Below are 12,272 nucleotides of genomic sequence, written 5' to 3'. Positions count from 1 at the left end.
TTAGGCTATTATCCTCTGCCTCTGCTAATAACATTCTTAAAGAGTTATAATACCCTTTTTACTATTTGCCTTTACGTTCCTAAAGAAAGTATCCTTAAAGCACACCTTACAGCTCTATATTTGTCATGTTGATAGCCACCACTGTTTCTGCCCTCTGCCTCCTTAGTTTTTGTCTTCTGAGATGTGTTACAATTAGTTTTGTTCACTAGTTTACTTCTCTAGCGTCATTATACGTTATCTTGTTCTTTCACTTTCTGCAGCAGGTTCTGCGTCACTTGTGCCATGTTCACCTCTTTGAGTAAACACTGTAAGAGGATATAGGATAGTGATATCTTTTTGTTTCTTGTGTATTTGCGTTATAGTCACTTATTTAACCACACGCCCGAGTAGGAGTGTCGAAACCTACAGCTAATACGGCCGCGGGTTGAGCATGTGAGTAGCAGGCGCAGGTGCACTACTAGCCTGTGTGGCTAGCGCTGGGAAATTAGCTGTACATGTACAGCCAACTTCCTAAAGCGGCCTAGCGCCATGTTGATAGGCTTGTTGATCTAGATCGATAAAGACTAGCTCCACGCTTATTGCCCCTGATTAATAAGCTCACCCTTGTACTTAAAAAGGGCAGTACTATCAGATCTAGATAGATTTAGACAGGCAAGAACAGGACCACAACAGGTGAATAGTATCCTCCTGCAAGGCGGTATTACAACATATTTGGCTGTACATGTACAGCCAAATAGTGCAGACTAATAGTCTGCTGATCGGCATGCATTCTTAACACAAAAGACTTTTTTAAGGTCTCTCTTATTACTTTTTAAGTTAATTAGACTTAAACAAGCCACAGACACTTTGTTAGCAAGAGTAACTCTATCACTAAGCGTCCAAAGATCCTAATTAGACGGGACTAAAGCTTTTCGTAGCTCACAAGCAGATAGGCGGTACTAGAGTTAGTGAACAGCTCTTGTTCCAGGCAAGAGGCGGTTAGCAGTTAGCCGAAGGAAGATAGAGCCATAATGGCTTAACCTATTCTGCCGTACGTATAGCCAGGCTTATAACCTGTTGAAGTACCGCCTTGCAGGAGGATACTGTTCACCTGTTGTGGTCCTGTCCTTGCCCATCTAATTCTATCTAGATCTATCCAGTAATGGCCTAATAGGGATTTCCTGTGCTAAGGCACAGGAAATTAGGGCACGTGACTACTAATATAGCGCTAGGCCGCTTTAGGAATTTGGCTGTACATGTACAGCCAAATTCCTGCAGGCTAGTAGTATACCTGCGCCTACTACTCGCATGCTCAACCCACGACTGTATTAGTCGTAGGTTTCAACATATTTTTTTTAATTTAAAATTTAAAATTTTAAAAAAGATAAAATAATTAATATATCTTTTTAATAATATAAAGAAATAAGCTATAGTTATTAGTATAGTTTTTTTATGTCTTATTAACTTTATTAATTTTGTTAACTTTAAAAAACTTTTTTTAGAAAATCTCTTAAAGTCTTAAGATATTAGATTTTTTTTAACTCTCAAAATCATCTTCTATACTCTTATTAACTGTATAAAGGCTAACAAGAAATCTCTATTTATATTATTAAGACGCTATAAAGCTCTCTTAGTGTTCAAACGCTTCTCGCAATTTAACATTATGATTTTTTATTTCAAAATTTCTGCAACAAGGTCACAAGAAAATCAATTTTATTATCAGGGCAATTTTGGGCATTCTACTACGATAATTAGGTGGTAAATGGCCATCCTCTGCCCACACCGCAATTTTGCCCCGCGGCGCCAGCATCGAGGGTCCCGCCAAGGAATTCGCAACAATTATGCAATGCATACTGTGCATTACGAAAGTGTTGCAATTCCTTGGCGTTACCCTCGCATTACTAGAGCATACTTTCTATAACTACTAGTATGCAGTGGCTCTTCATCTTAGTTATTCTATGCTTCAATACACCCGTAAATGCGATGGCAGAACCTGGCCAGGTATAGCTCGTACTTCGCTACAGTGCTAATCCAAATATACCGTTTCCCTTTCGGTTGCATTCTCAGGACAGACAATACTACTTGAAGAACACCGTATGAGAAATTGCCCTCCTGATTGAGTATGCAGGTTTTGCTCTAATGATAGATTTCAAGTCTGTGTGTTACGGTGGGCCAAGGTACGAAACTCCTTATACTATACTTACAATATAGCGCTGATGTAGATTTAAGACAGGTATTACGCAAGGATAGAAAGTATTGTGTTCAAAAGAGCGTAGCTCAAAAAGCGACTGGGAATATATACAGTAACGAGAGGGACTGTGATATTAGGAGAGAATGAACTGCCATATTGCTTGGTCGATGTGCATACCTAGAGGGTGTGGATAAGCTGTGCTTCATTTGGAACCATCTAGCTTGGAGGTTGGAGATGAGATGACGCGGAAGAAACCCGCCCGTTCAGCATTGTCGGATGCCTGTTGAGCCATCCATATCATCCCTAAAAGGCCTCCAGCATTCTCAATTCGGGTAGCCGATCCCTCTACGCTTCCAATATCCTCTCAAATCGTACCGACCTGACCATTCCTTTCTAAGGGGCCCGTCCCGTCCGTCACATCTTTCACCCTCTCAGATGGCCTTCCCATCTCAATCTATTCCCTTCCGCCACCCTGCCCATCATTTCCCTGACCTCATGCTCTTTCGAAAGCCTGGTCAGCACAGCAGCCTAGCCAGCATGCTCAAGATGAGTGGCTCTGACGTTATGCTGCGGCGGCGGCGGATAGCTGCATAGTTTGACAGCGCCAATATGGGGTTCAGGGCTTGGTCCAACTCTTGGGTGCTGCCACCAAGGAGAGATGGGCTAGCCGGAGGCGGGCGAAGTGGAAGCGCCCTGAATGAGAAGCCGAAAAACATAATCTGCCTCTGCAAGAACAGGTCACGAAACGACCACCACCTTCACAGCTACTCTGCCTTCATCCTCTCCATCTCTTGTCTGATTCGCAACAATTCTGAATGCCCTTTGGCCTTCCGCTAGCGGTACTCGGTGGGTTACCAGTGCCTCTGCTACGCCATCCAGCTTGCCTGCTGCGAAAAGTGAAATCGCAGCGGGTTAGCAGTTGGCATACCTGAAGACGCCGATGATGTCCACTTCTCGCAGCGCAGCGGCCGCGAGTGGTAAGGCCTGAGTGGGTGTGCCCATCCCGACCCCAGACTAATTTCCCACGGGTGGCTGCGGCGAAGATGCCCATCTGGACACATGTTTGCATTCCTGTGCACTCGAAGACGCGAGAGAAGCCATTCGGTAACCCAAAGGCTGTTTTCAGTTCTTCGGCTAATGACTGTGCATGGTCTAAATGCTTCTATTATATTCTCCGCTGGTGACTCTCGTGGCAGAAGATTTGTCTGCAGTTTGTACCTTCCACCACCTAATCTCGCCGCTATTGCTAGCCGTTTGATGTCAATATCTGCGATCACTATCTCAGCTACACCCATCACAGAAAGAGCGGTTGCGGTGAGCATGCCAATTGTACCGGCTCCCAAGACGAATGCGCTTGACCCGGGCAATGGACCACCAGTCCCACTACGACCACTGATTGACCTTTTGATGGCATGGAGTGATACTGCAAGTGGTTCTACAAGAGCGCCCATTCCGAATGTGACGGACTCGGGCAGGCGGTGGCACATTGCTGCAGGATAAGTGATGTTGGTTTGCAGGGTACCATCGGTGTGAGGAAAAGTCTTTGCGGAGGATTTAAAAGATAAGTGAGAACATAGATTATAGCGACCGGTTGCACAAAGATGACAGACACGGCACGATAAGCCTACTTCAAGGGCTACCCTATCTCCAACACCTACTGACATTTTTGACATTGGCTTTGCTGGCTCAAATGTATAGCCATTTGTTGCAACATTTGAGATCGCTGTGACGGCGCCAGATGATCCATGGCCGAGTACCAGTGGTGCTCGAAGCTGAAAGTTGCCGTTCCGCCCATGAACATAATAGTGCAGGTCAGACCCGCACACGCCAGTTGCCCGAATAGAGACTTGGACTTCTTGAGCATCTAACGTTGGTAGCTTCCTCGTTTCCTAGCAAGTATGTCAGTCAAAATCTCGTTTACGGACATCCACATTCCAAGACCTAACGAATATGTCTTCATCACGTTTGGAAACGAAGGAAATGGAACAAAAACGTCAATGTTATATGGGACTTGGCAACAGACCAGTCGAAGGTCTTTTGGCCCGTGGAGCACCAAAGCCTTTGATACCGTAGATGGGTCGGCCATCATACAACATGCTGACGATAACCTGGCTAGAGTACAAAAAGGCAAAAAACGAGGCCAGTCCGGGTTCCTATACTGCGACTTTGGTGAAGAATTGTGTTACAAATGATATCGAAGCAAGAAAGGTACTCTAGTAGGAGATTCCGCAAAACATATAGAAAGTCTGCAGCACCACATGTCGCTTAGTAAATTATCAGGCATAAAAGGTCCGGCATTGTTCTCAAGGCTAACCAGATTCATCAATACTGAATTAAGCAGAAAGGAAAATGCCGGCGGCATACATGCGATATCATGTACCTGACTAGTCTAAAAATGGAGGGACATTGTGCGTGCGGGGTTTCTGACGGCTTTTGGATCATATGCCGATACAAGAAGTCCTCGTGCGGGGTGGAATGCCGGGTCCTGGATATAATTCGATGTGAAGTACGGAGTAGATGGTTGTTAGTGAAGTGGCATATCATATGTTGCAGAAATCACACGGCTGGCAATGTAATCTCCCTGATAACAAACAGTTTGCAGGACTTTCGGCTTTCTCGAGAAGCTGATCAATCTCATTCAGCGTCGATCAATCAAGCATGTCGAAAAACACAGTCCTTCTGATTGGTGGGTTGACTCATGCTGAGAAAGAGTGGAAAGCCTGGTCCTCGAAGTACATTCTCAAGGTAGAAAGAACAACATCTATACTGTGTCAATAGCTTATAGAGCGCCCAGGAATTTGTTGACGGTTCAAGAGATGACTTTTTGAAGAGGCTTCGAGACGGCGAGTATGATGATGTGGTCGGGCTTTACAGGTCGAATACTTCTGTGGCTGTAAGACCATGGCAGAAGAAGGTCAAGCAAAGACGATGGCTGATACGTCTTGCGCAGATTACCGGACCTTTCGATAGTGAAGTGGTATCGCTACTGCCAGCGTCATTGAAGTACATCTGTCACAACGGAGCAGGCTATGATAACATTGACGTTGACGCTTGTACTCGAAGAGGTGGGACAAAAAGGCCAAGTCCTGCAACATCAGCATGCTTATATATTTAGGGATCGCAATATCAAGCACACCGATTGCCGTGGACGACGCCACGGCAGACGTGGCCATCTTCTTGATGCTCGGCGCATTGCGACAGATCACAATACCCCTGACGGCCATTCGAGACGGTAAGTGGAGAGGAGAATCGCCACTTGGTCATGATCCAAAAGGAAAGACGCTTGGTATCCTGGGGATGGGTGGGATTGGCAGGGTGAGCATGTAGCAGCATCTGAGGTGCCTCTCTCTAACGAACAACAGGCAATGGCGAAGCGAGCTCGTGCCTTTGGTATGAGTATCGCATACCACAACCGTTCACGTTTGCCCCCTGATCTGGAGAACGACGCTACCTACCTTTCGTTTGAAGACCTTCTCGTACAATCTGACGTGCTAAGCCTCAATTTGTCCTTGAATGCAAAGACACGCCACATAATCTCAGCCTCGGAAATCAAGAAAATGAAAGACGGCGTTGTGATTGTCAATACTGCAAGAGGAGCTTTGATAAACGAAAAAGACCTTGTTGATGCGATCGAGTCCGGAAAAGTCGCGTCAGCTGGATTAGATGTTTTCGAAAATGAGCCAGCGGTGGAGGACGGGTTGCTGAAGAACCCGAAGGTTGTCCTGCTGCCTCACATCGGCACCAACACCTACGAGACGCAGCGAGATATGGAGCTTTTAGTGCTGATGAATTTGGAGAGTGGGGTAGATAAAGGAAAGCTTCTCACGCCGATACCCGAACAGAAAGGAAAGATGGGTGGTAGAAAGGGGCACTTGTAGAAGTACCAGTAGTTGAGCTTAAGGAAGATGCCTGGTGCTATTGTACATACGTGAATAGCTACAGAGTAGATTCGGGATTATAGTCATAGATGGCTGGAGTGGCAGATCAATCGAGGCGATTCAAAGCCCCCACACAGGGGAGGCCCGCCTGAGCTTCAAAGATCAATCCCGCCCAGCCTCGTCTCAAGCCAAGATCGAAACTCAATATGAGTTTAGGGCAAGGGCAAAAGTTGCCTCTTCTGAGCTAGCGGATTGTACTCCGAAAATGCACATCCTAGCCCACCAAACTTGACTGCGGTCTATGTTGACACGAATTCCGAAGACCGTGACAACTTTCTCATAGATCCTTCGAAATGGTAAGTCTAGCATGATACTAACAGCTTTCTCTATTGCCGTGCCCCAAGTGCTCCTCCGCTCTGACACTTGCTAACCACCTTTGTGCCCTAAGGTCCGCTACGCTGCTCAGCAGATCGAGAACGGTAAATCGGCTCGAAGTCGAGGCTCTTACCTGCGCGTCAGTTTCAAAAACACCCGGGAGACCGCGCAAGCAATCAATGGCTGGAAGTTGGAACGTGCTGTGAAATACCTCGAAAATGTTCAGGAGTTGAGGGAAGCCGTGCCAATGAGACGATATGCTGGTGGAACCGGGCGAAGTGCACAGGGTGAGTCCGTGGAGTTTATATACAGCACACTACTTGGTTCACAGACATGGATACTATGCAGAGTCTGAGCACTTGTATGGGGCTGTTGATGGGAATACAGCTCTCCGTAGCAGTTTATATCTGAATCTCAAGGCTGACAGGCTTCTGCTTACAGGAAAACAATTCGGTGTCTCTCGCGCACGTCATCCAGTCAAATCTGCCGAATTCCTTCTGTCGCTCCTCAAGAACGCTGAAGCAAATGCCGACACCAAGGGCCTCGATACTAGCAATCTGATCGTCAAGCACATTCAAGTCAACCAAGCCCCAAAGCAACGACGACGAACTTACAGAGCTCATGGTAGAATCAACCCCTACATGAGCAACCCATGCCACATTGAAATGATCTTGACCGAGGGAGAGGAAACCGTGAAGAAAGGTGCTGAGGATGCGCTCACAAAGAAGGAAGGACGATTAAATGCAAGACAAAAAGGGCAGAGAGTTCGAAGAGCCATCACTAGTTCATAAGCGCTGCTTTAGCTGTTGAAGATGTTTCAGATACCTTGATGGATGGAGGTTATCCAGTATGCGGGCCAATGACAAGCGCAGCATAACAGACTACCGAGTCCAATTCCACAATTGGGAGTTGCAGCGCTCTCGTGCTGGACAATGTTCATATCAATGAAAGAATCCTGCGCATTGCTTCATCCAAGTCCCTCTACCAGTGGTCGCAGATCTGATGATGCTACTTGTTTTCGTATCTATCATGTTCTGCAAAAACTTCTGCTATGTTCCCTGCTCGCTCTTCACACTCCGTCTTCGAAATATTATTTGCTTTCCAAGCACCTATCATGGTCAATACATTCCACCATTGATGACACTACCCCGACTCAACAACGGCCGAAGGGCCTCTCTAAGAAACTGACTACGCAATCTGCTGAGTGTTGAAGCAGGATCTGGATGGGCTTATAGTGGTATCCGGCAGCTACACCGCCTCACTCCTTCCTTTGTAGCGCCACAATATCAGCATGAGCCTTTTACAACAGGCTCAAGCGAGCAGAGACCATTGTCACGAAAGAGCACAGTTTATGTGGCAAATTCTTGGTCTAATAGGAACACAAGGCATAGCACAGTCAACAGAGGGATCAGATCTTTTGGCAGCGTGGAACTGATTACACTAAAACGACGCGCGAGGCTTTTGAGGATCAGTGAACTATTAGCGATCGAGAAGTTGCCTACTGGTGGTTAGAGACGCTCGTCTTCGACACCTGAGATAGATGCTGAAGATTTTAATGACTGAAGGGGTACGGTAAACTCTGATGAAGACAAAGATGGTGCGACTGCGCAGGCCGCTCAGCAAATGGATGAAAGTAGATAGAGCAAGTTGGAGAGGATGCTTCGTCATTATACGCCTCTGGACCAAAGCTCCTTCATGTTGTCCACATAGAAGTGACCATGAAGCAAGCTACAGCACATCGCCATTTGTAGAAGTTGATGGATGATGGATGAGATCACTACTACTAAGTCCCCCACCCGGCTAATGAGACACCCCTGGTAATGAGACACCCCACTCAATTCGCATACCCACCACATTATAGCTATCCTTGCTATTCTACTGCTTCAAATTGACTAAATACAGTGGTCATCTGATCAATTGTCATATTGATCACCTTATTAGCCGTTTTACGGGCCTCCGCAGCCAAATCCCGGGCCTCTGTCAGCTTCTGACGCCTGGCCTGCTCCTCCTGCGCTGCCATAATGCTCTCAATGTTGGCAAACATCTCATTGCTATCTGTAACAGCTACTTTTTGCTTCTTTGTATTGATCTCATCTAATTTAGTGGCCTGTGCGTTTATTAGGTCCAGATTGCGTACATTAGCCACATGAAATTGATCAAAAGCCTTAGCTGTTTTTTCAAACAAAATGCGCACTTTCTGAGAGCATTTCTGCGTCTGTAATAGTCTATTTTGACTTAAAACAAGCTGGCGTCGATTCTCCGGGGTCTTGAGTACCTCTAGAGTATCATCAATAGCGCTATGTGGACGCTTTTTGGGTGTCTTTAGCGTACAAGAATCCTGTGAGATTTGACTGGATTTTAGTACCTTTTGTGGATTCCAAGGTATCAAACCAGTTCCTCGCCAGCCTGCTCTGATATAGATCTCTTTTAGAGCATCCTGCCTTGCTTGGTTGTAGTATTTGACGAAGCGGATTTTCTTGATTGGTGCAGCATTCTCATATTTAGCCAACTTCTCAATCTGCGCTCTATATGACGATTTGAGACGCGAAAATACAGCCAAATCAAGAGGCTGTAGAACATGGCTTGAATGCGCAGGCATATAGAGCAATCGAATGTTGTTTTGGAAACAAATCCACATGAAATCAGTTGGTATATGGCTACCCTGGTTATCCATTAGCAGAATTCTGTTGGCGCCAGTAATCTTGGGCTGCGTATAAGGGATGAAAATCTGTTGTAACCATCTCTTGCTTATATCATTAGAGGTCCAGCCTCTTTCTGATGTAGTATAATGCCAATCAGGAACAGAATAAGCCTCAAACCACGAACTCTGTATGTTTTTGCCCTTGAAAATCACAAGGCATGGAATTGATCTTCCTGCAGCAGATATTGTCTCAACAGTAGATACCCATTCGCGGTTTTCAGGGCTCTTTTTGTATGTACGAGAGGTAGCAGAACGACCTAGTACTTGTTGATGGGCAGAGCTGCCCAGGGCCAGTCCAGTTTCATCCATATTCCAGATATCTTCATCTGCAACCTTGTATTCTTTGCGTACGCGTCGGAATAGCTCAAAAAAGGTCCTTAAGCTATCTGCTTTCGTGTTTTCGATTCGTAGGACCTCTATCTTCCTACCCAGTTTGGACCGAATAGCTGGTTGACGCGTCAAAAAGCGCTGTAGCCAATGATGCCCTATGCGTCCAGAGGCGCCAGATTCTTGCGAAATACGAGAGGCCATTGCTCGTACGGTATTGTGGGTAGGGGCATGCCCTTCCATTTCTAAATGGAGTATCCATTGTACCAACTCTTGCTCCTGTTCAGGACTCAATAGCTGCTGTGAATTGCGAGCTATTTGCTTCCCAATGCCCCCATTTTGGCGGCGGCGGAGGGTTTCTGCAGATAGGCTAAATTTCTTGGCTACTGCGCGTAATGACGCGTTTGGATCAGTAGATAGCTCAGTTAGGGCCTCAGCAATGCGAGTTTCGAATGGGGAGTCCATATCTGACCAGTTGGTGGAGATAATGCGCGTTGAATGTGGTGGGTATGCCGATTGAGTGGGGTGTCTCATTACCAGGGGTGTCTCATTAGCCGGGTGGGGGACTTAGTAGTTAAGGCCAGGTTTAAGCATTTGATGCCAAGAGATAAGACAAAGGAAGATGTACAACTACTATGGCGTCATCTTGAGCTTCCCCATTGTTGCTAGCATCTCACGATTCAACAAAAGACACAAGACCGGATTGATCTCCGCAGCGTGGGAATCTGGAAATTCTGGGAATCTGCTCTGGATCCGCTCAACATCCACCCATCGGACTGAGGATTGTCTTTTACTTGTGTGCAAGCCAGGTCCTTCGTTACCCGGATCTAGCAGAGATGTTCACGATAACTGGGTCGCCATAGCAAGCAAACACACCTTCGCCGCTGCCCCAATCATGGCCACACAACCAAATCCCGAGCATACATTAACCATGCATCCTTCACCTTTCCACAAGTATTCCGCGCGCGAGAGCACACATACCCCGATCCCTCGCTCTCACCTGCGTCATGGCTCTGCGACATCTTCTGCTGTAGAGGGAGAAGAGGGGCTGTCACGTCAAAGAACCATGGCGAGCGCCGATACCGAACGACAGCCGTCTCCACCCTATACTCACGAGAACGATCCTTTCCGCTTATCTTTAAGGATCAAGACACCGTCCGAGATCCAATTGATCTCGGCCAATACGAGCCGCAAGCGAGATATCTTCAACCCACTTATCTTTACTGGTCAGCAAGCTCCCAACAAGCTCCAGGGCTTCTATGAGGCTCAAAACGAGAACATCGAAAGGCTCCTGACACCCGTCGACGAGCACGTCCGTCAGGCACGAGAAGTCAACACTGCCAACCATCTCCGGTACCAGATTGCTGTCTATGGGTCCTTCGCCGCCAATGTTGTGCTCGCCATCCTTCAGGTCTACGGCGCCGTGGCTTCCGGCTCGCTGTCTCTCTTCACCACCATGGCCGACGCCATCTTCGACCCGGCGTCCAACCTGACCCTCCTGCTCTGCAACCAGGCGGTGTCGAAAGTCGACGCGCGCAAGTTCCCCGCCGGCAAGGCGCGCATCGAAACCGCCGGCAACATCGTCTTCTGCTTCCTCATGACCGCCGTCTCCTTCATCCTCATCGCCTTCTCCCTGCGCGATCTGGTCGGCGGCAAGCCCGCCCAGACCAACAGCTTCCACCTCCCCTCCATCATCGCCGTGTCCATCGCCTTCGTCACCAAACTGACCCTGTTCCTCTACTGCTGGGCGCTCCGCAACCAATACTCGCAGATCCGCATCCTCTGGGAAGACCACCGCAACGACCTCCTGATCAACGGCCTCGGCATCCTCACCAGCGTCGGCGGCTCCCAGCTCCGCTGGTGGATCGACCCCATGGGCGCCATCATTCTCTCGTTGCTCATCACCATCCTCTGGCTCCGCACCGCGTACAAGGAGTTCCAGCTCCTCATCGGCGTCACCGCCGACACCGAGACCCAGCAGCTCATCACCTACATCAGCATGACGCACTCGCCGCACGTCATCGCCATCGACACGGTGCGCGCGTGGCACAGCGGGCCCCGACTCGTGGTCGAGGTCGATGTGGTGATGGATCCCGACGAGACGCTGCGCGCGACGCACGACATCGCCGAGGAGCTGCAGATGAAGCTCGAGTCGCTGCCGGACGTCGAGAGGGCCTACGTGCATGTCGATTACGAGACGACGCATAAGCCGGAGCATTTTTTGAAGAAGGAATTATAGAGACTCGCTATGTATATCTATGTGTGTATGACAGAGAGAGAGAGAGTGTGTGTGTGTGTGTGTTTGGCCTTAGCATAGCCTACCAGAAGGCATCGGTTCGAGTTTGGGTTTGGGTTTAGCATAGTTAGAGTTTTAGAGTTTGGAGGTTGGGTTGGAGCGAAAGCATCTGTATCCATAGAGGATAAAAGGCACGTTCATTGCATTGTTTCCGGCCCCGTTTCTGTTATACACACATACACACACCTACACACACCTCCCGGGATCCAAGCCGAGATACCATTTCCAAATCACCACCACAAACTCCTAAATCCAAATTTACCAAACCCCCTCACCTCACCTCAACCCACCTCAACCCACAACCCTCCGGCCAGCCGGTCAAATACCCCATCCCATCCCGTCCCGTACGACAAAGCACAGTCACCACACCGGCAGACTGCCACCTCGACGGGGCTGGCCTCAACCTCCCCACCGTCTCCTCATCCGGAATCATCATTTCATGCCTGTCCGTCCGCCCGATCATGCGCGGGCCCGCGCCATCATTGACCGAGCCACCCTGCCCTGCCCTGCCCTGCCCTGCCCTGC

General features: G+C 48.1%; 4 protein-coding genes across 4 annotated transcripts; 2 read left to right on the top strand and 2 right to left on the bottom strand.

Annotated features, from left to right (window-relative positions):
- Window positions 1-2,908: 2,908 nt before the first annotated feature.
- Window positions 2,909-3,657, bottom strand: EPUS_07654 (uncharacterized protein; the record flags this gene model as incomplete). The annotated part of the gene is made up of 2 exons (XM_007787644.1): window positions 2,909-3,054; window positions 3,099-3,657. The coding sequence occupies 2 exons, from the start codon at window positions 3,655-3,657 to the stop codon at window positions 2,909-2,911; spliced, it is 705 nt and encodes a 234-aa protein (XP_007785834.1).
- Window positions 3,658-5,269: 1,612 nt separating this feature from the next.
- EPUS_07653 (uncharacterized protein) lies at window positions 5,270-7,214 on the top strand (the record flags this gene model as incomplete). Its single annotated transcript, XM_007787643.1, has 4 exons — window positions 5,270-5,485; window positions 5,533-5,973; window positions 6,497-6,710; window positions 6,865-7,214. The coding sequence occupies 4 exons, from the start codon at window positions 5,270-5,272 to the stop codon at window positions 7,212-7,214; spliced, it is 1,221 nt and encodes a 406-aa protein (XP_007785833.1).
- A 1,079-nt stretch (window positions 7,215-8,293) lies between these two features.
- On the bottom strand, window positions 8,294-9,655 carry EPUS_07652 (uncharacterized protein; the record flags this gene model as incomplete). Its single annotated transcript, XM_007787642.1, has 2 exons — window positions 8,294-8,517; window positions 8,755-9,655. The coding sequence occupies 2 exons, from the start codon at window positions 9,653-9,655 to the stop codon at window positions 8,294-8,296; spliced, it is 1,125 nt and encodes a 374-aa protein (XP_007785832.1).
- A 418-nt stretch (window positions 9,656-10,073) lies between these two features.
- Window positions 10,074-11,690, top strand: EPUS_07651 (uncharacterized protein; the record flags this gene model as incomplete). The annotated part of the gene is made up of 1 exon (XM_007787641.1): window positions 10,074-11,690. One exon carries the CDS (start codon window positions 10,074-10,076, stop codon window positions 11,688-11,690), a length of 1,617 nt encoding a protein of 538 aa, XP_007785831.1.
- Between the last annotated feature and the right edge of the window lie 582 nt (window positions 11,691-12,272).

Source organism: Endocarpon pusillum (genome assembly GCF_000464535.1).
Source record: "Endocarpon pusillum Z07020 unplaced genomic scaffold C685685, whole genome shotgun sequence".
Taxonomy (NCBI): Eukaryota; Fungi; Ascomycota; class Eurotiomycetes; order Verrucariales; family Verrucariaceae; genus Endocarpon; species Endocarpon pusillum.
The sequence above is the reverse complement of the archived record's forward strand: the minus strand, read 5'-3'. Positions and strand labels throughout refer to the sequence as shown.